This window comes from Echeneis naucrates, chromosome 12, assembly GCF_900963305.1.
Source record: "Echeneis naucrates chromosome 12, fEcheNa1.1, whole genome shotgun sequence".
Classification (NCBI taxonomy): Eukaryota; Metazoa; Chordata; class Actinopteri; order Carangiformes; family Echeneidae; genus Echeneis; species Echeneis naucrates.
Window position 1 is genome coordinate 6,617,168 of NC_042522.1, and position 26,193 is coordinate 6,643,360.

General features: G+C 41.3%; 1 protein-coding gene across 1 annotated transcript in view; it reads right to left on the reverse strand.

Annotated features, from left to right (window-relative positions):
- The window catches only part of grin3a (glutamate receptor, ionotropic, N-methyl-D-aspartate 3A), a 37,232-nt gene extending 20,972 nt beyond the window's left edge, over positions 1–16,260 (reverse strand). The window contains exons 1-3 of the mRNA XM_029516417.1: positions 15,499–16,260; positions 8,531–8,737; positions 7,992–8,374 (exon numbers count right to left, since the gene is read on the reverse strand). Coding sequence (XP_029372277.1) covers positions 7,992–8,374; positions 8,531–8,737; positions 15,499–16,260 — 1,352 coding nt within the window. The remainder of the gene's footprint in view (positions 1–7,991; positions 8,375–8,530; positions 8,738–15,498) is intronic.
- Between the last annotated feature and the right edge of the window lie 9,933 nt (positions 16,261–26,193).

A 26,193-nucleotide genomic window follows, 5' to 3' on the forward strand; every position in this document is an offset into this window, starting at 1 on the left:
TTTGAAGTTTGTTTTGCTTTGAATTAATTATTATTATTAATGATAATCAATCAATTAACCAGAGCCTGGTTTGGAGAAGATTGAATAGCATTGAACACTGACCATCTCGTCTGGACTCGCTAAAATGTTTTATGATTTCAGAGCAAAAAGTGCCTTTGTAAAATGGAGAGGGGGTTTTATTTGAATCCTCTGCTTCAAATAAAACCCCCTCTCCATGATGGTATTTCTGCCTCAGGAGTGACATCTCTGTGAATCCCATCTATTATGTAGCAGCACTAACTCAGTGTCTGCCTCGTGCATTACCTGACAAACACTTTGAGGACAATGTAGAATTAACCATGATCTGTGCTTGGCTCTACATCGTTGGTCGTAAATTCAAAATTGTCATCGCCATTAATACATGAGTATTTTGAGTTTGTTTTAAATGAAATCTTGTTCTTGCACAAAGTCTGTGTGTGAGAGACAGGGAGAGAGAGAGAGAGAGAGAGAGAGAGAGAGATGTGCAAAGGCAGCTGCCTTTTTAGCAACAGAAGTGCCTGCCAAGGGCATTCCTCCTTGTTAAAGCAATCCCTCCCTGAAGAGAGTGTTTTACTTACAGTTGTTCAGGAAATAGACGCCTCAGAGGGCATATTTATTGTATAGCATTTTCTATCTTCATAGTTCAGTTGGCTGGCACATTCAGGGCACTTTTCTTGGCATTGGTGGGCATGAATCACTTTAAAATGATTTTTTTTTCTTCATCAAGACGGATGGGTAGAAAAATGAAAACGAGAACCTGCTGAAATTCGTCCTGGCTGTATCTTATCTGTTAATACAGCACGCTTGCCCCCCTGTCGTTTATCTGTGAGCAAATCTCAGAGGGTTACACACAGTATTTATGTGAACATCTTGAACATCTTCCTCCTTTTTGTTTCGCTGACCTTCTTTTCTTTTTCTTTCTCTGCTCTGCACTCTTTTACTTACTATTCTCTCAGACTGGAGGCCAAACCTTACCAGTCCCTCTCACCGGTTGATACTTGCTTAGAAAATACAGATAGTTCGGAACATCATGCCCCCTGTTGTTGTTTATGCTTTTAATTAAAGGATCATAAGCACACACTAACTCCAAACCAGGAACGCATGTAGCTGGACTATGTTGATTCCATTATTGATATTCCTTACAATATGACTTGAATCTTGCCTTTTTTCAGTACGAGGCTGTGATGTTCAACAAATCTAAATATAATATTGAGTATAAAGAGACAGCATTAATTAATTAAGTACAAGCATGGTCCAAATGTATGAGATGCACGTGATCTCACCACACACTTTATTTTCTATTTTGTGTGCGGATGGTTGTGTACCCATGGTGTCTGTTTTCTTGGAACATTAAAGGTGAAATATCTTTTTCAAAAGTTCAAACAATATACGCTCTTTCCTCTTATTTATCTCAGCGCTGCCAAATCTATAGCTAAAGCACTGAAGCAAAAGCCTGGACCCCTGTCTTGCTTAGACGAGTGACCTTATCTATGAACTAATGGCCTCTTGCCACATTTCCACACTCAGACTTGCACAATACTGCCAAATAGAGGCGTGCTGCAAAAAAAAAAATTAAATGCAATGAACATATTTCCATATGAGCAACTGATGTGGATTATCAGCTGTGATAATATTGACCCTGGACATGCTACACAGCCGTGACGTGGATATCAAGGGACCTTTACACGGTTCTTGGTGTGTAATGACGCGGCTGGAAATTAAGAGGCGGTGATACTTTCAGCCAGCAATGAAGCTAATGATAGCTTGACATCTAGCTCATGTAAGCAAAAGCTAAAATTCTGTGTACGTTTGTGAACATATTAAACAAAGCAAATGTGATAATGTTATTTATGTTTTGAGTCACGACGGGTTTTAAAATGTGCATCTGGTGTGCAAGCAGAAACTCTGGGTGCCTAATGATGCCGTCGGATAGAATACTTGAGCAGTAATCAGGGTCATCCTGTTAAGTCCATGGATATCCACTGATCCATTCTAATTTTACATTCCCTGTATGAGCGGATTTTGACATTTCTGAAAAGCAGGGAGAGGGTTTGCCTGATTATTGTAAAATAGCAGGAACCCGAATCTAATGTGCTGTCTCCGTCCTTTGCACTATACTCCAAACTCCCTTTTGGGCTTTTTTCCACTACATAATGCTAAGTGATGTGCATTGAAAGAATATCCCCACAGGTCTCAGCAAATCTGAGTCAGCAGTAAATGGGAGTTAAAGAAAAAAAAAAAAAAAAAGATCTGGGATGGTGAGATTATCTTTCATGGTAGCCAATGGCCTGACACTCCTTGAACTTTCTTGGGTCAAAGCCTGAGAAATCAAATGCAGAGAGATGAGGATTGCATTAATCTAGTATAGAATAGCCAGCAGGAGATGAATAAGTTTATTTGAAATAAAAGATAGTGAATCATCCGTTTCTTCACAATGGAATCTTGATACTTTCTTAGATTATTTGTTTGTTTCATTTGTCAGCCATACATTATTGATGCATGTGATCATATTTAGTCTAAATGAATATTTTAATACGCAGAACAAATGCGATCATAAGATGCTAAAAAATAAAACCCCTCAGTACTAAGAATTGGCAGGAATCGTGAAGAATAATTATCAGTGGGGAATTGAAACTTTCATTGGCTGTCGGATGGCTTTTGCACACCAGCCAAACATTTCACAACACAACCGCCTGATTGACTCTCCGTCCCAGGAGCAATCTCATTTGGGGATGCGCCTTCTCACTTGAACTTAGACATACGCGCTGTGTATCACTGTCTCATTACCAAATGGCTCAGGTGTTTCATAACATCCCTTTCTCTTGGTATTTAAATTTCTTCAGTAGCCTACCATTAGCATCACTGTGGAGATCCTGTACCTGACGCCTACTTTCTCGTTTTATCACACCATATTCTTTGAGCCATCACCATTCTTTTAGCCATCAATATTTTCCTCATCTGCTTGGAAGATTTTACTTGAGTCCTGCATGAAAAAAGCAGTGAATGACAAAACAACATCTGGATTCTTCTAATTGCTCTAGCTTCTGTCTTACTTGGTTCTTACTGGAAGGTGTTCTGCATCCACAAAGTGATTTCTGTAAAGACTCATGTGCCACAATCCTGATGACAAACGCCTTTATATTTCATCGGCTCCGGCTCTCGGTGCCTGGTTGATTGCTTGGCCAGCGACTCTGCTTCCACCACAACGCCATAATAATCATACAATGGATGCTCTTGAGGGTTTCAATGTTCAGCTTGAGTCTTGCTTCAGCGTCTCTGCTGCTCATCTGTCACAAGGCTCCTGGCTTCAACAGCCTGGCAGTGACAGCAGTTCCCTCCAGGTCAGCTCATCCACTAAGCACCTGATGCCATGACTTTTGGCTCTAATACAAAAACAAAGTCTTGTTTCAAAGCAAATCTGGAAATAACAGCACGTTAAGCACAGATTGAGTTTGACTGGTGTAACGCAGCTCCAGCTTTGGATAATTGGATAATTTGATTTAAAAAAAAAAAAAACCCAAACAGACAAACAACTATTCATGTTCTTTGAAAGGAAGCTGGCAACAGACATTTCATTTTAAGATTGAGAACCACAAGTATTAAAAACAGGTTATTGGCTTTAAAGTTGAAATTGGGTGAAATCAAGGAGCCATTTAAGGCAGCTGTATTCCATTTCTGAATTCTGAATTTAAAAACAAGCTCATAATGTCACTGTCAAAAGGTCTTATTTTCCTGTCCCCTGCACTTTTGATTTCATCTGATTCTGCTTATAACAGTCCAACTGGTTTCATTTCATTTTTCTAAGACTATGGAGGGGGTTTAAGGGAAAGGTTGATGGCCACTGAGGTGGGTTTGAGTGTGAGTGATAACTTTTCCTCAGTGTTGAGGAAACAGTTTGTGACATTATGGGATTGTCCTCAGTCACTGAGTTTGTTTTTTGTTTGTTTTTAAATTGCAACTTCCAACTACTTCAGTGGTTTTCTTTGTTGCAGCAGCTCCATGGGGAGCAGCTGAGGAATTTGCATTCACTGTAGTTTATGAAATACATTAAAACTTAAACTGCACAGAAAGATAAAACGCTACCATAGCAGCTCCTCCTCACCACTTCTGGTCATCAATATAAAATAAGAAATTGAGTTGCAGTTTTGCACTAAATAGGACTGAAGCAAAACAACTACAAGCGTGTAATTTTCCACTCTTTACACACAAAAAAAAAACAAAACGCCAAATAAAAAAGTTGAGTTTTGATATTCTCCCAAAGGACATGCAGGTATTTCTAATACTTTTAAATTCTCATTATTTTCTAGCCTCGCATCCACCTCATTCCCAGATCTTCAGCTGAACTCGGACTTAATAAAAATAACATTATTATTATTATTATTATTGAATCGAATTTTATTGAGTTAAACATTTATGTTTTTAAGCACTTCTGCTGTGTCTATATGTCCAACAGCCCCGAAGACAAAATTGCTTTAAGAATCTGTATTGTGTGACTTTGAGACTTTCAACTTTTCTCCTCTCCCTCGGGCTGTTCAAAGCCCCTGCGCTCTTTGCCATCATGTGGAATATTATGACTGAATAAAACAAATTGAATGTTAAGCACTTTGTCTAATCTACATGTTGACAATTGAGCTTTGTGAAATAGAAAACAAGTAATGAGGTAAACAAAGGTGCACGGGGGATCCAGAGTCATTGGTGCAATATTTTCATTTTGTATTTAGCAGTAAAAACCATTTGACATCAGAAATATTCAGCTCTTTTGTCTCGATCTGCTGTTCTCAAAGTGTGGAGCCGTCCCACTGGTGGGGAATAGAGACATGACAAGTGGGGCGCAACAAACTGGAAGAAATTTTCCTTTCCATGCCCATCTTTATATATGCCTTCCTTTATTGAGTTCCGACATTCAAAACAAAACACCCACACACAAACAAAGCAATCAGTAAGAGCCTGCATGTGGCCTAAATGAACGGAACATTAGATAGGAGACCGGGAGAAAAATGTAACCTGGAAGTGCCAAAATAACGATTAACGCCGGCAGTTTATTTGAAGCAGAACAATAAACAAACTTCCACACAGAGGGGCAGCAGGGTACAGGTACAAAACTGATTAATTTGTGACACAAACCACAAAAGTTGGCTGAAGATAGAACATCATGTTACTTGACGTTACTTCATTCTTTCATCCTCTACTGCTTATCCATTTCCGGGTCATGGGGGGCACTGGAGCCAATCCCAATTCACATTAAGTGTGGGCGGGGTCACCCTGGACAGGTCACCAGTCCATCACAGGGCCAACATACAGAGACCAACAACCACTCACACTCAGACCTACAGACAATTTTGAGTCACCAATTAACCCAAACATAATGTGTTTGGATGGTGGGAGGAAGCCGGAGTACCCATAGGAAACCCATGCAGCCACAGGGAGAACATGCTAACTCAGCAGGGCCTCAGGTTGTGGGGCAACAGTGCTAACCACTATGCCACTGTGCTGCCCCGTCACACCATTCAATCCCAAAATTTAAACTAGCTGCTTGAAGATACCCCCTCGTCTAAAATGGGGAATGACCAAAACATTACCTAACACTTCTCTCGCATTCCATGGATGGGTTTACCCTGAAAATCCACAGGAAAACATATATGGGGTAATAAATCTGAGAAAGGGTCGTTTAGCTGACCACTAAAAGATCCCATCTCCACAATCACATTATATCAGAAAGAATGTGAAAATTAAACCAATACAATTGTTACAGCGTACAGGCAAATGTTTTTCATACAATGTGGAGCATGCAAATGGTAAAAGATGATGATCAGGACCCTAATTCAGTTTTTTGCCAATCTTTATAACCTACAAAGACATGTCGAAATTGGAAAAAGAAAAGGGAGTCAACCTCTATTAATCCCTGAAGCCTGAATATGATCGGACAGTTCAAACAGTCCCATGGCCGGACTAAAATTGCATCATAAAAAAGGGAATGACGTTTCTTGGAGAAAACTGTCTTTCTTTATATTTTCAGGTTATGTGCAAACACATTTTTCCTTATCCACAACCTCCACAGCTGTTTACTGTTTATCATATATTACAATCTATTGCCTCGAGGTTTTCCAGAACCAGGCAAATGGCAGACTTTCCCAAATCCCCATCTTGGATTAGACCCAACATGGAAAAGTAAACCTCTTCAGGTAAATCCCCTGCCCTGACAGGGTCAACAGCAGATCTCTTATAAAACTGGTAAAAGGTCCAGTGACACCCTTTTTTTTTTTTTTTTTTTTTTTTTAAGTTCTGTGATATGTAGAATAAGCCGATTAAAATGAAGCACAGAAATATAAGTGCAATCAGAAATCTCCTCCAGCTCCTGAAAGCTCACCTGGGAAGATTGTACTGCTGATTCAGGTGTTTGGTGGAGAAAGGTCAAACTGTAATTATAATGCAGTGGTGTGCGATCACACACTCTTCACTGCTCATATCTCCACATTATAAAGTAAAGGGGCCTGGCTGCAGATGCGCGTCACTGCTGCTTAACACAACTCATCACAGGTTATTTCCACACCGCTGCAGTGATCGTGTATAAATGGCGTGCCTTCTAATATGTGGTGTGATTGTGCGTGCATGTGCTTGCACAGATACTTATGAATTATGTTCTGTGATCATTTCCACACTTACACTGTAGCTGGACTGTGACCAAACATCTGACGGATGTGAGAGAAATATTTTCTGTCTCATTCAAAGGATTAAACTGTGTCCTTCCTGAAAGAACTATACCTGTTTTAGTTCTATTTGAATGTAGAAATGAAGAAAGTTGTTGTTGTTGTGAGGGGTTGTGGAGTATTGGTCATGCATTCGCCTGAAACACAACTCCAAGTGGATGCTAATGTTTCTCTGTATCTGCTGTGTGAAATAATAGAAAAACATTTCTAAACAGGTTTGTCACATCAGCTTAAGTTAGGAGTCTGCTCACAGCTTATTTTAATGGCTTCTAACACTTTGGTAACACGGGTTACAAAGATACAGAGGCGTGGCGACGAGCTGCCATTCATTTTCACTGACAGTTGTGCAACAAGTGGAAGCGAGTGGGCCACACATTGTCCGGTGGGCAGGGAGAAAAATAGAAAAGCTTTCTATGTTATGCAAATCTTGGGCAACAAAACAGGATGATTTTTTAGTTTAATTATTCATTTATTTTTTAGAATAGCCAATCCAAGTGAAGAATGTGTAGCAATCCATAAGTTCAGAAAAGAATTCAACATGGTGGACAATGTTGAATTGGCTTTTCCCTGATATTTCCTTCAAAAGCTAAGAAATAAATATGTCTAAACCAGAAAACCTTATCGTTATGATAGGATGTTTTTTGTAATGTCAGTTATTTCAAGTTAACACTGTGGACTAATACAGGCTCGTATGAGCGTCACCGTCCAAAAACAAATCAGTCTGTACTTTCGTTTCACTTTTTTAATAGCGAATGAGATTGATCATGTGGTCATGTTTATTATTATTATTATTATTATTATTACTACTACTACTACTAATATTAATATTCTTAGAGATCCTCCGAGTGCTGAGGCACATTAGATGGTGGCAGTTGCTAAAATAAAAAGAAATGAGTACGCACAGGCACACCCCCGTAACGCCCACCAGGTGATAATCACCTTGTCGCCGTGCATGTGACCGTAGGGTAAGTCGCTAAAAGGTTTCTTTAACCTACATTGTGGTTATTGGAGTTTGTGGGCGCAGTTAAACAGATTTGTCAAAGCAAAATAAATGCAGTTTTGATCTTTGATGGGAGGAATAGCGAATTCGAGAAGTTAACGGTGCCAATCGATTTTCAACTTGTATGTAAATGAAACAAACTGTTTCCTGGGAGTTAACTGTGTTTGCTGTCTATGACGAAATGTTTAAGGTCATGTCATGTTGCAGAAACAATCCTTTAATAGTGTGGAAACATAATTTTCAGAGTAATACAAATGATTTCCTACCGTGTCAAGTATTCCCCTGAACTGCTGTTGCTCTGTTGTACATCCATACAATTAGTTGTTCCAGGTATGAGAGCCAAGGCAGGATTTTCCTGGGCTGCACTGCCCACCGCCCGCGCTACAAACGCCAATGAATCGTGGACATAGCGATCCAGGGAAGGGGATTCCATGACTCCATAGGCCAAAAGCCCCAGCGGCAAGCCCTCTGTTCTCAGCTCTGCCACGTTCTGGCTATCCCCCAAAATCCAGTGAAAATCTGGGAGCATCATCCGAGTGGCCAGCGTCCACAGACGGCGTACTTCCCGGATATCGCACCCAAATGTCACCACCCCTGTTGTAGAGGAAGGTTCTCTCAGGGCCTCCAGCTGCCGCATGAGAGCTTGCTGCTGGTCCAATTTTGCAGAGGAAGTGGATGAAGAAGCAGTGGCTGAGGCTGCCGAGGAAAAGTAGGGTAAAGGCGACAACGGTGACGAAGCCTCTGCTCCGTTTATGACGCCCGATGCTAATCCTGAGGGTGATAGTGAGGATGAAGGTAGTAATACGGTGGATGCGTTAGTGGTCAGGTTGACAAGAGTGCCCATGTGGAAGCGGGTGTTGTTTTTGATGAGGATGAGGAAGTCGCTAATGTCCCATTCCTGGCAGAGCAGTATGCTGATGTCCCACCAGCCATTCATCATCAGCAGGGAGTAGAGGAGACGGGACGAAGGGGCCTCCACGGTCTGCATTGCCATTTGGAAATGCAGAGGATTCTATGGGAAGATAGCAGGAGAAAACGGGTGTAATGGGAGATGAATGGACCGATGATCGCACAGGTTTATGCACACAATGGAAGAAGAAATGGCAATGAAAAAAAGTAGAAGGTGAGATCATTTGAGAAGGGAGGGTTGAAATGCAGTTTTTATGGGAAAGGAAGGAAATCAGAGTACAGAGTGGGGAAAAAAGGACGAAAATGTGAAGAAGGTGCACAGGGAATAGGCGTGGAGAAGAGATGAATGGATGATTAAACAAATAAGAGGAAATGGAGAATATGAAAATGTAAGGTTGATGGAAGTGATAAACAAGTGGTGATGTGACAAATGGTTGGTCGGAGTCAGTTGGATTTCACCGAGGGCAGGGAGATAGGAGAAATAAAACATCAGTGGATAGGTTTGGAATGAAAGGGAGAGATGAGATGGAAAAAGTGAAAGATAAAATAAAGGCAATAGGAAGGTGGTGGAGGCAGGGGCACGGTGCAATGTAAGAGAAGAGAAGGTTAGAGGGGGAATAAGATAAGGAGGATGAGGCACCAGGAAGGAGAAATGGAGAGCAGAGTGGAAGAAGAAAAAAGAAGGAAAGACAGAAAGGAATTAATGGAAAGGACAAAGTAGAATTACTTTCATAGAATTCAGCTTGTTCTTTGTGAACAAACAGAGTGAACTGGATATAGAGTAGAGTCCAGTCTGCTTACCTTCCCCCATGGATATGATTCTTCCCATCAGTAAATCTATTCCTTACTTCTACATACAATTGTGTTTTCAGTAATACCTAAAAGAGTTGCACGCCTGGACTCAGCGTAATTGAATACATGCTTCCAGAAATTCATGAGGGCTGGACAGATCAATGAGTATGACGTGGCTCTGACATGTGATTTCCACCTCGACATTGGATGATAAGTGTCTCGTCTCGTGGCACTGATGAGACGAAGGCCATTGATTAAACTGAATAAATACATTTTCAACACATACCACAGTGAAAAACCTGATTAATCTGGTGTTTAGAAACCCTCCAAAATGTGTTTTGGCAGCCGCTTTGTAAAATTTACATTATCAGTTAGATTCACTTTTTCATTATGTTCTGAAGAGTATATGATTCATATCGCCATATATGTGCTCACCCATCAGATGAAAGTGGTCTATACTTTAAATTGCTGTGGGCCATTTTTCTAACTATACAGTGCATTTGAAAATAATTTCTTGCCTCACAGACAGTTTGGTTTATTTTCAGTATTAAATCACCTCCTAGAGCCTGCAAGTTTGCTTGCGTTAGCAAATCCACACTAAACGTTCATCATCTCTTTTTTTTTTTTGTTGATATTACAGCTACAAGCATGGATCAGGTTCAGAGGTCTCCTCTTTTTGGTAAATGCATGACTTTGCTACTAGAGAATGTGTATTTGTGAATTTGTACATCATATGGCTTTCAAACTTGCGATGTTTTTGAAAATGAAAAATTTTTTACGACAATAGTATTTATCTGGGCAGCACAGCAGCATAGCGGTCAGTGCTGTTGCCCCACACTGAGAAGGTTTGATTCCCGGGCCAGGGGCCTTTCTGTGCAGAGTTTGTATGTTCTCCCCGTGCCTGTGTGGGTTTCCTCCCACCGTCCAAAGACATGCATGTTTGGGTTAACTGGTGACTTTAAATGGTCCGTAGGTCTGAGTGTGAGGGGTTGTTTGTCTCTGTCCGTCTCTGTGTGTTGGCCCTGTGATGGACTGGTGATCTGTCCAGGGTGACCCCACCTCCCCCAGTGTGAGCTGGGATTGGCTTCAGCAACCCCCATCCCCAAGATGAATGAATGAATGGTATTTATCTGATAATTAGATTCTAAATAATAAGAACATTTCTTTTTAAACCAGAGAGAAAACAAAAATCAATTGTTAGAGTGTAATATCTATTGTTTAAAATGTAAATAATGGCTTTTCTTACAAGTAAGAGGCTAAAACAGACAAAACCACCATTGGTGGTCTGACTCCTTCAGTGCCATTAAACTCAGACCATCACAAACCTGCACGTACGGTGCACTTTATACAGGATGAAAGTAAACTCTGGTACAGTTATCCGTCTAATGCTTTGGGTAAAATAATTTCAGGTTGCTGCCAATTATGCTTCAGTGTTCCTTGGCACACTTAACTCTGCTCAAAACATATCAGCCACCCAGGTAATCAGTCAGCAGTGCGCGCACACACACACACACACACACACACACGGGAAAGGCCCCTAACAACTCACTTTACACTACACCACTAAGTTACTTTACCAATTTCTGCACTAAAAGTCCATTAAATTAATCTTGATTAATCTAATTTATCTCACCAATCACTCTACCTTAAACCATTCTGGCAAATGAGATATCCACAGTTCACCTGTTTATTTTATGGACATAGTCATTTTAGTAAACACACTGCTAAGAAAAACAAGATGATAAATTACTTATTTCAGATGGAGAGGACCTGTTTCCGGGAAAGAAACAGTTACACAGTCCACGGGGCATCAGACTCTGACATCCTCCCAGGAGGATTGGAGGATTTATTCTCCGCTGCAGCACTTCTTTGCTGTGATCACCATAAATCTGTAACCCTCTCTTTGTTCTTCATGTAAATAAACAAAACAAAAAAAGAAAAGGAGAGAAAACTGCAGATGACTGCTTTTGTTATATAAATACAGCGACATCTTGTTCTTGATGCACCAGGAAATCCCTGGTCTGCTGTCACTGATCTCTCTTTCATCATTCTCATGTCTTCAAAAAAAAAGAAAAGATGTGATATTCACACAAAAAAAACATTACGAGTGTTAAGGCTAGAAAATAAAACTTGTAACCTTTGCTGTATGGTAAAGGGACTGGCACATTCATTAACCAGTGGACAGATCAAATAAACCACTAATGAACGTATTCCCTTGTCATGACTAGGTTTGTTGTGAGCAAGGGGTGAAAATGAAGTATGAAGTAAGCATATAAAAAGATATAAACATGAACATAAAAATCAGCAGTGCACAGGAAAGTACAGGAAAGTAGATCTTGCTCATGTTCCCAAAAGGTCTCACAATCTTTTTCACAGCAAGAAATCCCAAAAGCCCCAACCACAAGCTCCTCGGAGACCTGTAGTCATTACCCTTTCATCCAACTAACCCCTTTATGTCATTGCCACCACAATTGATGAAAAGACAAAGAGAAACTCCACCAACTCCCCCTACAGTCAGCGAATCCCTATCATTCATCTGTTATTACTGGATAGGAGCTGAGGATGTAATTACACCAATCTCTTAATCTGCAAATTAATTTACGATGATATAATTGAAAGTGAATTCTAGTCTCATAATGTGTACATGTGTACACAACGGCGCTTTTTTTTTTTTTATATATTAACAGTAAAAAATGCTTCTGTCAAAAACAATCAGTTACCAGCATCATCTTTCATCCTGCCCTGAGCCTGAACTTATTGTAAGATTTGCTGCACTTTGTGTAAGACAAATAGCTACTGCCTTTCTTGTAAAAAAAAAAAAGAAAAAAAAAACTTATTCTGACTGCCACGTTGTGTACACCATGATTTACACCACTGCAGAAGATTCATACACCTGCACAAACCAATACATTTCAATGCACCGCTACTACGGCATAAACAAATCCACACATCTGATGCAGTCTTCAGAATTTGAGCATTTTCTCCTTTTCAGATATTTATCATCTGTCAGCTTTGATGGTACAACTGGATCTACTAAACTGGTGGCATGGCTCTGTCTATGATTGGCTCTGCACATCTGCATATTCCACACATAGATCTGTGCAGCAGGGTTTTGACATAATACCTGGGAACTTACTGGAAACAGCATACATTTGGGTGTATGCAGTGGCAACATATATAATTGACACATACGCTATAAGCTGAACATGCAATATCATAATGTTCCACTTGCTAAATTTTTGGAGGCCAGGATAGGATATATTTCCACTTTAAAATTAGGTCGTCATATCAGAGATAAATGGTCTTTCCCAAGGAGTTTTTCAATCCCTGGTCCATCGCAGAACCCCTCACCACATACTCCCTGCCTCCCTAGTCCCTTTACGCTTAGTTTACTTTATTTTTTATTTTTTTGTCTTTAAGCTTCACATTCTCATGCAGCCTCATCATTCGGAGACTTATATAACAAACTGTGGGCAGATTACATTATCATAAGTCACTTGCTGAATTATTATATTGTATAATCTTTAGCAGTCAGCTTTGCTGGAATAAAATAAAGCCAAGGTCACCAAAGGTCGCCAAATAAAGACTAATGAGCTCCTTTCAGAGCCCTTCACATCTCGGAAACTCTGTTTTTGACGAGATTGCTTCATCCTTTGGTCTGGATTTTCAAGTGAAACCAGACTGAGTCGGAGGGAGGTTAAGCCATTCTCCAGAAGTCACACATGAGTACTGGACAATCTGTTTGTATGACTTTCTCTTTCATCGTGTAAATTTCATCCGGTTCAACCATCCACCTACTGAACCCTTTCTGCATCCATCAATTCATCTTGTAGTCACTCTTTTCTCTGCTGTAACGATACACGCTATTCCACTTTTCAGAACCAGCTTGGACATTGGACACCTGCTGACTCCTTGCAGCGAAATGCTTCCTTGTGCACAAAGCAGGAAATTGGATATTACACACACACACCCTCTCAAACACACCGCACACACACACACATGCACATTAACTCACTAGGTGGCGAGTGTCCCAGAACCCTTCAGTCTAAGTAATGGTTCAGATGTGTGTGTGTGTGTGTGTGTGTGTTCGTATGCAAGTGTTGGAGAAAAAAAAAAACTAAAACAATGATGCATGGTTGTATGGTTGTACATGGAAAGCCAAAGGACACACATACTCGAACTGTCAGTCTGAACTCATTGATATGCAATAACTGCCCAGTTGGGCTGCCTAATTAAATGGCTTTACAGTGGTACACTACGTTAGTTTGTATTGTGTATTTAGTTTCCGTGTGGCTGTGTATGTGTACTGGTGAGAGATTTTATTTAAATCAACACACATACACACTCTTGTTTAATTACATGTCTGCTCCACACAAAGAATGTTGATGAACCATTCAAATGATGTATTTAGCATATTTACACTTCCCTCTCTCGTTCTCTCACTCTCATTTTACCTGCAAATCATGATAATCTTTTTGTTGTTGGTGTGCTTGGTACAGGAACAGCTTCTCAGCTCATGAAACTGACCAGGCTCATCCCGTCTCTTACTGACGGGTTGAGTTTCATCAAAGAGGAAGGGGATCTTTGCTGAATTTCAGCCAAAGTCTTGCAGTATCCATTCCTTCACCATTATATCGGTGAAAGAGACGGAACAAAAAAATGTTCAATCATTTTGGTATGATTAGATAGTTGCTATGGGAGGTACTGTCTATTTTAATGTGATGTGCCGTAAATGGATTCCTGATGCCTATCTACCTCAGATGATTCTGGAACTCAATTTTGCAGACTTCTACTTAATCAGCATTTGTAAATACTTTGTTGAACAGTATGTTTAATGGCTCCTGGTTTTTGTGTCACTGCTGCCTTTAATGTATTTAGTGATAAGGTTTGAACAATTATGCTCTCCTGGCAAGTGTGTATATTTGGAGAAAGAAGTGTACTGTAACTAATTTAAGGAACAGGTGCTGAAGAATAATTCTGAGCTAACTGTGTAAGCAGTGACACGTCTTCAAAATGTGTGTAGTTGTGTTTACCCCTGCAACAAGCCAAATGCCTATGGTGTTTTCCAGCTTTCTCTATATCACAGGCAGCACTGTCTACACTCGTTTTTTTTTTTTTTTTTTTGAGCATAGATATTATAGCTGGCCAGGCTTCAGATTGATGCTGCTGTTTATGGATTCCCATCTCAATAAGCAGCGTGATTATCAGATGTGTCTGATTAGTATGAGTTGATGGATATAAGAGCAGCTCAACAGTTCTTCTTTGAAAGGTCTCTGTGCATGTCAGCACAACTAGTAGTTACCTCAAGTGTGTGTGTGTGTGTGTGTGTGTGTGTGTGTGTGTCCATCTCAGTCATCAAGGTAGTAACGTGTCAAATTGAGGTGCCACAACACATTTTAGTTGCGATCACAACTGTTTTGACAACAGTACGTTGCTGAGCTCTCTTCCCATAATGCTTCAGTTTGCATATAAACAGTGGATGGATTGTTCTTGCGTGTGTAGTATACATCTCAGGCCAAATGCTGTCAGGTGTACTTGTACTTGTAACCTTTAAAGATGAAGAAGAATCCCCCACCCTCCTTCATCCTTCCCACAGAGACGGTTCACAGAGCAGATTTCAGCACCATGGACAGAGCCTGCTCGCGCTCTGTCACGAGCCGTGTCGCCATTTCGGCTGTTTTTGGGCCATTTAACCGAGGTCAGCGCTGCAGAAGGAACAAAAACACAGAGTCCTGCCCTTCCTCTGACAAGATGCCTAACACACAGGAGGGGAGAGATGAGAGGGAATAAAAGACCAACAACAGGGGGAAGTGTCTCCCCGTTCGAGCTGCTGCTTGAAATGTGGGCCATTGGTGACATTTGCCGAATATGGCCTCATAAATCCACTTGAGGGATAAATGTGTGCAGTGTAAATGGACCTCTCTTGGCCCTGTCTCCGGTAAATGCGTGTGTTTTGTGTACAGCCTGCCCGCAGCGGCTCTGTCCACTAATCAACAGTTCAATCAACAGTTAAGATGGAACTTAAAAAGAGCTAACTTTTGTGTGTGTGTATTTTTTGTCTTTTCTTTTTACCTCACTTTTGCGGGTGAACTCCCTCTGCACGACGCTGATGACTGGCACCTGAAGCGCCTGAGAGACGAACTCCAACTTGACGAAATCGTCCCGGTTCCGCGGAAAGCCGATCATGGCGGAGACCCCCTGCACCACCACGGTGTGACACACGCTCTCCACGAAGGACAGCGGGTCCTCGTTCTCGGGGATCCCGGTGGAGGAGAAGGAGAAAGCCGGCAGCTCACCTAGCCCGGACCCGACGGCCATGACCAGCTCCAGGGATAAATTATAGGGCAGTAATCCGGCCCGGTTCAGCGCTTCCAGAGCGAGCAGGATCGAGTCTCGGGGTGCGAACACCCGGTTCTCCCTGGAGATGTTCTCCTCCCTTTGTCGTGCCTGGCTCTTACTCCTGCTGGCCCCCCTTTGGCTATGAACGGTGCCTCTGCTCCTGAGGCTTCCGTATCCAGGCGCGCTGGCACTTGTTTTAACCTGTTTTTCCAACTTCGTCCGCCGCTCCGCGCTCCCCGCCAAGCCTCCCCCGGCTTCCCAGCCCTCAGACCCGCCGCCGGCGGTGGTGGCGGAGAACAAGCGGGGTTGGACGTGCAGAGCCCCGACCCGGACCGTGTGGCCGATTCGCTTCAGCACTTGGCACGGCTGCGGGTGCGAGTGAGCGCACGGCGGGAGGAGAAAGACGAGGGCGCACAGCAGTAAACATAATGGCGAAATCCCGGCGCCTACCCGAGACACCGGGCCATTCATCATCATCATCACCACCGTCTTCATCTTCTTCCCCGCTCCACAGCTGCACCGAATGCCCCGTCCAACCGCAGACCGGTCGAGCACCGGGGCCGCTCCGTCGGTCGCCCTCCTGGCACCCCACGTGTGGCCCTGGTGCGCCGCTTAGACCAGCTGCAGCTCCAGTTCCGGTTCCAGCTCCGGTTCCAGCTCCAGCTCGAGGCAAAGTTGTGCGTTTCTCCACGGACACAGACAACAGGCTGCTGAGGCGCGAGATTAGGCACGAGCCGCGCACAAGCAAAAAATGATCCCCAAAAGTGCTGTTTTTCATCTCAAAAGATTTTCACATCATTCAAGCCTTTTGGTTACCAAACAGTTCGTGGAATCAGCCTGTTAAATATATACATATTCCAGTAACAGAAAGGATAAAAAAAATAAAAAAAACAGGAAAAAAAAACATGAAGCTGAGTGTGTAGGCAAGACCAGAAGAGGAAATGTCGGGAAAAAGAATAGAGAAGAGGTTAATGCGCATATAACACAACTGAGGAAATCCACCACTGGGAACATCTGATGGCTTCAGAGAAAAAAAGGATCCTGTTGCCATCCAGAGCTGAGGACCAAACACAGCACCACATCGACCGGTAGTAGTGATAAAAAGACAATGACCCCCCCACCCCCCCTTTAAACCCGTCTTGTTAAATACCAGAGTAGAAACTTCCCAGAGCTCAAGTCACCCTTTGTACTGACACTTGTACAGGAAAGACCTCCGGAACCGGAGCTTGGTCCTCTGCACACGTTCCACTGTGATTTAACCCCATCTTCACTTTGCGCCCCCCCCACCCCCCCCCCACCCCCACCCCCCCCCCCCCCCCCCCCCCTCATGTCAGGGGGGTGAGTTTATGAATGAATGAGCTCAGGACGCAACCATAGCTGTATGATCAGACTGTTGTGGTGGGAATGAGGATGAGTCTGGACCTGAAGGCACCTGATCAACTCATTTTCCACTGGAGCTCGTGCACAAAGCAACAAATCTTATCTTGCTCACGAGGCAGCTTTGAACTACCTGACTGATTTCAATGTTTCTGTTTTATGGACGTGAACCCCCCTGCAGGTCCAATAAAACCTGACTTATGTGGACCCAGAATACAATTACTCTAATGTTTTTAGAGCTACTGTGCAACATCTGCTCATGCTGCAGTGCCCCTGATGTTCTCTGCTGTGTGTTCAGTTAATTTTAACACATAACGAGATTGTTTTATCTAATCGTATCTAAGGACACCCAGTTAGATCATTAACAATACTGAAGGAGCCATTGTTTAACCAATGTGCTTTGACTTGTTGTGGTAACCCCATAGGTCAGAGGTCACCATTGACCCAATCAGCAGCCTCAGTTTAAATAGTGACCCAGATTAATGACTGGTTAATGGTCTGATCAAGATTAATCATTGGCTATAATGGGCTGGCTCGAAATGAGAGGCACGCTTAACGGGGTATTTAGAAGATCAATGACCCCCATCGATCTGATACATCCTGACCTCAAAGTATGGGACAGGAAGGAGAGGCCAGAGATTTAAAGAGGAGGGGACGAAGAGGGGGGAGGAGGATGAGGTGGTGACCGAAGGGGAAGGTAAGAGAGGGAATCAGAGGTCCTGAAGATCCCAGAGGGCTATAGGGGGAGAAATAAATGTGAGAGACTGATGGTGGGAAGTGAGACAAAGAGTAGATGTGGGGGTGAAGGGGCGAAGTGCGGAGAAGCGAATACTGAAAGGATGGGAGCAGAAGAGGTATGACAGTATGAGAAGTGAGAAAGATGATACAAGAGGCTGCAGCCTCTTTAAGGAGTTCAATGTATTGCAAACACAAAAGAGATTTTCTTGAAGATGAAACGACGCCAGCCATTTAGAGGTGGGTGAGCAATAAAATTGCGTTGAGGACAAGTTTCAAGGTGAGATTTAAGAGTGACTCTTTGAAAGAGCCATCATAATCGTAGCGTCGCAAAAAGCTGTTATGTTTATTTAGCTTTATTTTGCCTTAATTTTCTGGGAAGAAATGTTCTGCAATGGACTTTCAACAAAGTCTTCAGAGTCAGAATGTTCATTCTAGTTCACGCTCTTGATAGAAATAAAGTTTAATCAGAGAACACTGTGAATATTAACTCTGCCATTTGAATTGAGTTCCCCCTTTAAAATGTGTTTTCAGCACAATCATATTTTCACCTGCTGTCCCTCGAGACCACAGACTTTTAGGCATTGTGTGATAATTTGTCGGGGAAATTATTGTGGTTTTATTTTTATCTGAAGGGCAGATAACCTTGAAGCTTTTGGGTAGTGTCTTCTCCATCTATATATGTTTTTTCTATCTATCCTCGAGACTTGCTCTAGGCCATAAAGAGAGATACAGTTATGTCTCAGAGCTTTATTTTCCTCAACACAGAGAACTGCGTGCTGGGCGGAGCAAAATGATAGCTCCGCTTAAACATGTTTCTATTGTTAGTGAGTGAAGATTATCTGGCGGAATGAGCACTTCATTTTGTCACTTGTATATGTTTGGTTGAAGTGATTCTTGGAGCTTTGTTTTTGTCGAATCACAGTTCTTACTTGTTGTGTTTTGACTCAGCTGTCTGGAGAAAACACGTCGTTACAGAGTCCCTTCAAGAGAAGTTTCTCATCAGAGCTTTTCAAAAGCTACACTATTTCTTCACATTAAATTTAATGAGACCTTGACTTAAAGATAACTAAAGATAATTTCGGTGTTTCCAAGTCTTTCTAACTAACCTTTCTTGGCTGCTGTTCTGTCTCTGTCCACTTTCAATCTCTTTATTTACGGTACCTTCCTGTTTTTTTTGTGGTTTTTTTTTTTTTCCCCCTTGCCTTACACCTTCCTGTCTTTGTGCCTGTGAGCTCATCTGTTTTCACATACGTACCCCCCTGCCTCATTGACACACCTATAAGTCCCGGCCTCTGTTTTGTCCCCAACTGAATATCTGTCTGACCCCTTGTCTGATTCAATTTTCATCCATGTCGGCTTTTGTTGCCCAATTGGTGGCCATTTCCTTCACCTATCTTCATCCCCGCTGAACCGTCCACCTGTCTGACTTCTTTCTCTTCTAGTGTCATTGCGTAATTGTCTGCTTGGCTGTCGCTCTTCCTCCCTGCCTGCCCGTCTGTGTCTCTTAGTCTGCTTGCTGTAAAGTGACACTGCAGACTCTCCTGACCCTTAGACCTGCCAACCAACCACATCCCACCATGGTTCATTTCCCCCTGTGGGAGCAGAGTGTATGAAAAGATGAGACCACACACACAAACACAAGAAATTCAAGGTCAGAGCGCCTGTTAGACACACATCTGATCACACAGCTCTAAATGCACCAACACACACACACATCATAAAGATATAAAATCCTTCTAAGCATACAGGTACATGGATTTATGTGAACACACTGTAGGTTGGCAGGGCAGAGAGGAAAACCAAAAGATGTATGTATTTAAAGATCAGAAAGCGTGTTTTCTTTCTTGCAAGTCATAAATTAAGTGGCTTGATGGCTTAAAAAAAAAAAATGTCCGACACATTTTATCCCAAAAAATCTTCAGGTCAGGACAGAGATGCAAGCTGAGCCTGGTAGGTGTTCAGCCTGCCCTTGCACTCTGACTAACAAAACACAACATAACTGTAGTTGTAGTTGTTTTTGTGTGGAAGCCTTGACTCAGTTGAGCCAGCATGAGCATACCTCTGATTTTAATGTAGTCCCTCCTCATCAGTCTTTCATCATAAACTCATTTTGTTTGAAGGAATTCTGTCTTGTATCTAATTGCAAATGTTTTGTAGTAAATATATTTTTGAAATTCATGTTGGTGAACACACAATTGCTGATGTCACATAGACGTGGACACGCTCAAATACAGACAGCTCCGGTCGCAGTAACCATTGTGACAGATTTAAGAAATCAAAGCAGAACATATAAAACTAAATAGAACAATTTAAGTGCTGCAAAACTATTGTCAGCTGGAACTTGTGCTCATGTCCATGGCTTTGATTAGTGAAGAATGTAAGGATTCCTTACAAGGTGATTTGATCTTCTTGTATTCGCACAATTGATCTGTGAACTGTTAGTAGATTAATCCATCGAAAATCTTCCATATCTCCTGATTTGCAAAATTATTTTCTGAGCTGTAGTTGAAGAAATAAGTAAATCTGTGTTACCTAGAATGTGAACTGGTGTGTGTGTGTGTGTGTGTGTGTGTGTGTGTGTGTGTTGTGTTCATGATAGAAAATTTAAATATTCATTCATTCATCTTCATCTTCTCATGGGGGGTGCTGGAGCCAATCCCAGCTCACACAGGGGGAGGTGGGGTCACCCTGGACAGGTCGCCAGTCCATCACAGGGCCAACACACAGAGACAGACAGAGACCAACAACCAGTCACACTCAGACCTACAGACAGTTTAGAGTCACCATTTAACCCAAACGTGATGTCTTTGGACGGTGGGAGGAAACCGGAATACGTTTACGTTACGTTGATTTCTTCATATTGAGGAAGCGCTTGAGGTTTTTTTTTAAGACAAGACAGAAGTTCTTGATTTTGACAATTTGGCCACCTAGAAGGCTGCTGTGTTGTTGATTTATGTTAGTTTTGCATTTAACTCTGGAAGTGGAGGAACTAGTCTCTCCCTTCATGATACGCATGAGATGAACGGTTACCTTCTGAGCAATGATGAAAATCTATGACTACATTTTGTGATTAATGATTTACAAATTCTATTGTTGAATTAATAGGTTTAATTATTTATTATTATTTTATTGTTTTTCATCAGGCCGTAGGGGTTGAGGGAATTGTTTACTTCTTACATTCATTTAGCTCCAAGATTAATGATAGTAGAAAAGAAAGGTGTGAAACTGATGTGGATTTACATTGATTCTTTCCTGATTCTAAAGGGTTATTGTTGTCAGGATTGAATAAAACTTGAATAAAAACTGTAATTGATTTTTCAAGTTGTAGTGGAGATTCTTTGGTACTTTAAAACCACCTTGTGATTTTTGAAATGCTTTATTTTTCCGGCAATATTGAGTATTTACTGTGCTTTGAACAGCTCATCTTGAGGGAGGTGGGAAGCACTGAAAGCTAATTAATCTGGTAAGGATTTCATTTTTACTGTAGTGACCCAATGAAAGTCAGTGGGAGCTTGGTCCAGCGTTTGAAGTCAACGCTGATATTTTTTTTTATCAAGCAAAGGGGTATAATTGAGGTTGAAGAGCTCTGACAGCCTGGGAGAAATATTAATGCCTAAATATTTAATGCTGCTGATCTGAAGTCTGAGCTTAGGCTCTAAAATCACAGGCTTCTTCAGACAGTGGTAGTGTAGTTGATCAATCTGCATGAAGACTAAATTATCTTGTAATGCATCATTCACGCGAACCCACAAATCTCCTTCTTGACTGCTTTTTTTTTTCTTTTTGCTTAGTGAGTGTCAGACAATATTATTTTGTCAAGAGAAAGATTTGATGTTGATTCGATGCACACCACGATTTTTGTTGTTCAGTTATTTATAATTTGGGATGTGTGGAGAAAGGTTACTGAGGCGATGTCAGAGAGATGTTAGATTTTTTTTTTTTTTTTACACTTTCAATTAAAACAATTATTCCTTGACATAAGAAACAACAAGAAACATGAAAATCAAAACTATTAAGGATTGATGTGATCGTTCAGTCCATGAGGGTGTGATTTAAAATTTTAAAGGACAGATCTGCCAAGGTCAAAGCAGCATTTTTATTGAACCAGACATTTGCTTTTTTTCGTTTTTTTATTCACTGGAGTGCACACATATTGTTATGGCAGTGTGCACTGATAAAGAGATGACAGTTGTTTTTGTTTTTTTGTTGTTTAATACTCACTTCAACTAGAATGTTAGAAATCATATACAGAGCAGCTCCTTTTGTGAATGAAAACTGATGTTCTATAAGTGTATAATCTGCATTCGCATCTTCAACACTAATATCTTTTTATGCATGATGTAAGTCATCTTTAAAGAGGAATGAAAAGGGGACATAGATAAGAACATTTGCATCCATACCCACAGTTATCACAGCTGTGCCACTGTAAAAAAAAAAAAAAAAAGGACTTTTTCCATTCTTTGACCATGACAAGATCTTAATGACTCAGTCTGGTTCATGGAATACAAAAAGGCAGTAACACGACTGTGAAACAGTGCAGTGAGTTCACACATGCAGGACATGGTGAGCTCAGCGGAGGAGAATAGGGAACAAGATGAAATATGAACATATGGACATAAAATGGCAGATTGGAATGATTTCAGTCCAGTTTTATGCATAACCTTCAGAGGTTAGAATGAGTCATCTGGTGTCATGAGCTCTAATTTGTGTTGAGACTGAAGGGAAATACAATGTGACAAGATGGGCACAGAGAGACATTTAAGAAAACTAGTTAGGAACAGCAGCCTGGACTGAGAAGATGCACGAGAAATGCTCTAATAGAATCAGAATGTGTTTTTTTTGTTTATTTGTTTGCTTGTTTTTTAACTCTTTCTGCCACTTTTCTAATCAGCATTGAACTACGACAGTCCTTCATTCCAAAGCTCTCTTATTATCTCACAGACAGGCAGTCTCCGTCAATCCCCCTTTGGACCATCGCCCCAGATTACAAAACCCAGATTCGGCAGACGAGAACAATACTGTTGTTTTCAGGCAGCCACCCAAAGGACAGCATGGTGCCACACAGACCAGGAGTCAGGGAGGGCAGATTGTTGTGCTATCTCCTCTGCCTGGACTTGTTTTGTCTTTTCACCGAAAACTCTCTTTCCCTTTTCATCTGTATATTTCAAAACCTGCTATTTAATTCGATGAGCAAAACACCCAGCGCTAACAGAGCAAAGACGCACACAACATACCCAAAACTGCAAAATCTTTATTGGAAAACAGACATAACTTTGCTCAAAAGACTGATACAGATTACCTGTAAATACTTGTTAAACTAAACAAACTTCAATGCATCTCCTCATTGAGACTAAAATCAAAACAATCCATTTTCACAGGTATGATAATTATGACATTTTGACAAAACGCTACGCAAGTTGTGCGGTTTTCCTTCAGCGATGTTAGCGTCCCTTTTCAGCGGGCAGGTTACAGAAGATGCTTCAAAGCGCTCTGATTCAACGATAAGAAGCATTTCATACGTCTGCGGAGGCAAAGTGGTGGATACAGACAAGAGAGAAATTGATTCCAATAATTCATTTCCTCCCAGCCATTTTACTGTGAAGATGTCGAATAGTGAGAGCGAGAAAGTCAAAGATTTTCTGTCTTTTGTCCTTGCCCTTAATTCTGCCCTTTCTTATTTTTCTGATTTCTGAGCTACAGTGCGTGTGAGGTGTTTTAGGGCGAGTTTAGTGCTGTTGCAGCATTTGTATGCATGATGTAAAACAGCAGCACGTGTTATGTGTATGTGTATGTGCACTATGTAGGAAATGGTGTGATTTTCATAGAATGCATTCGTCATAATAATGTTTCGTTTACTGTAGCTGTAATTTTGAACAGATAACTTGTTCAGGCCCAAGTAACTCTGTGTCTACACATGGCAAACGCCGTAGTGTAGTTTGTGTTTTGTTCTCACACCACAGTTAATCTGCTATTTTAACAACCTGAAAATCATTTTTATTTGATCCAAGCTAAGCGTTCAAAATCTGCAGTCTCATCTGAAATGCCACATTGCGAACCACACTGTGTTAGGTAATTGCTTCGGCAAACATCAGCAATACACAATCGATACCTCTCACTCATTTCAGTAAGATGCTTGTTACACCGCCTCATGTGCATTTTCATTTATCTGGCAGATGACACTGGCAGGGACCAGAGAAGGCAAATATTGACGCACGCCCGAAGCTATCATCCCTTTTGATTCTAATCTCATCCTGATGTTAGCTTCATGCTAAATGCTACCATGCCATTATCTATTACAAAAAGGGCAAAGCTCTTGGTCTGAACAGAATGTTAATATCAACGCTGGACCTCCCATAATAATCCAATAACTGATGGTAGTGTTATGGTAAATAGTCTAACCTTATCTCACCTCTGTATAATGTGTCATGTATTGTTATGAGGGCTGCCCACAAACTGTTTTCCTAACCAAAACTCACAACTAAAAAAAAAAAAGAAAGAAAGGAGAGCGGCCTGCTAAATTTAGTGTTTTCAATAATTACTTTTTTGGAGACCTTTATCTGGTAGAAGTAATAAGAGAGATTGTACCACTTAAGCCAGGTCACTGTTGAAATTGTCACATTTCCACGCTCCATAGCTTTGTGCTGCAGGGAACTGCCAAGCAATCCTAATATCTACTTTCTATTTCACATGTGCCTCAGCTGAGCTCTATGAATGTGTGGAATTTTTGCACGAGTGCTTGCTCTGAAATGAGACGTAGAACTTGGAGTCATTTTTGTATGGGTGCATGAATATGACTTATTTTGTAAAGCAGTTTTTTTTTTTTTTTTATTTATTTTTTTTGCACGGGACAATGAAGGGGCCAGTCAGTGATGGTACACCCCAGAAGTGATGCTGCCTTTGGAAGATGGTAGACAGCTCAGCACAGTGCTCATCCTGAAATGTCCAAGCGTACTGTATATGACTAAGAGACAGTACTTAAATTTAGCTTTCATGCTGTTCACTTCATGACCTTAAGTTTTATTAAATATCCAGCATGCTCCACCAATGACATATTGACTTAGTTTATCGCAGTAGAACTAAAATATTGGAAATATTTCTTTGGGTCCTTATATGATATTTTCCAACCACAAAGCGCTCATGCATGAAAAGAGAAAAGTCATGGTAGCTGCAAAACAAATTCGCCAAATGCCATCGGGACAGGTAAAGAATCTTTATGAGAAGAAGATGTGTTGGCCAGGACATACTCATACATGCGAATGCCTCAGGTTTCTCTTTCTGAAAAGTGTTGGTATGAAAGTTCGGATTGCGGGAAGCACGTCCGTAGTCGGTCAGTGTGGAGATGGGGTCAAGTCTGCCTGAGAGGAAGTGTCAAAATGGAGAGCACTGGCTGATGGGTTTTGGACACATGGTGGCTGCGAGGCACAAACCTGGATCAGGGCCTGGTGGTGCGCAGGTGTCAATCCCTTTGCAGTGCCTGCCAAAAAAGGGGATCTATGAATGGGATGGCACAGGAGATTTTGGGGAGGTTGAAGCCGACACCAGATGCAGTGTTGTGTACTTTAGGAGGGATACAGACAATAGATCACTGTTGTTCAAACATGGAGTTCCGCCAGAAACACTCCTCCATGACGAATAAAGATTCCTGTCCTATTGTGATCTGTGAAGGTCTGTGAAAATATACTTCTTTTTTTTAATTTATAAAACTAAATAATAATAAAAATAACCATGACACAATTAAAATGGTCAGCAGGACATCTATCTTTGCGACATGTATATGTATGTTAATAAATAATCACTTTATTTAGGTAGTTATATGATTAAGCACAAATTTACATGTAAGCTTGAGACATAAGAGAACTAATTGGAATACACTGAAATAATAAAAGTTTGAAAAAGATTTTAAGATGCTGATAAAACCTTGTGGTGTTAGTGGTGCATCAGGGCACCACTAACAGCACACAGTAAACCTGCAGCCTTTGGGCCTGGCGTCCTTCAACAGTTGTTCGTGCTTTTCACCATAGCAACTTCTCAGAAATCATCACTGAGTGACTTCAGTCTTTTCATTTATTTATTTATTTTATTTCTGACTTTATTGCACTGTTTAATCAGTGGTCAGCAGGTCTGACTTTACTGATGCTATCGCCCACGTGAAGTTATCTGCATTATTGACTCTTTTCTGTGCTGTAGCACCATTGTCAGCGCGCTCGTGTGTACTTTACATACAACGGGTGGTCTCGACTACGATACTGAGCAACTGTTTATCCAGACAGATTGTCATTGACAATGAGCTCTGTCCTATCAGCTAAAACCAAC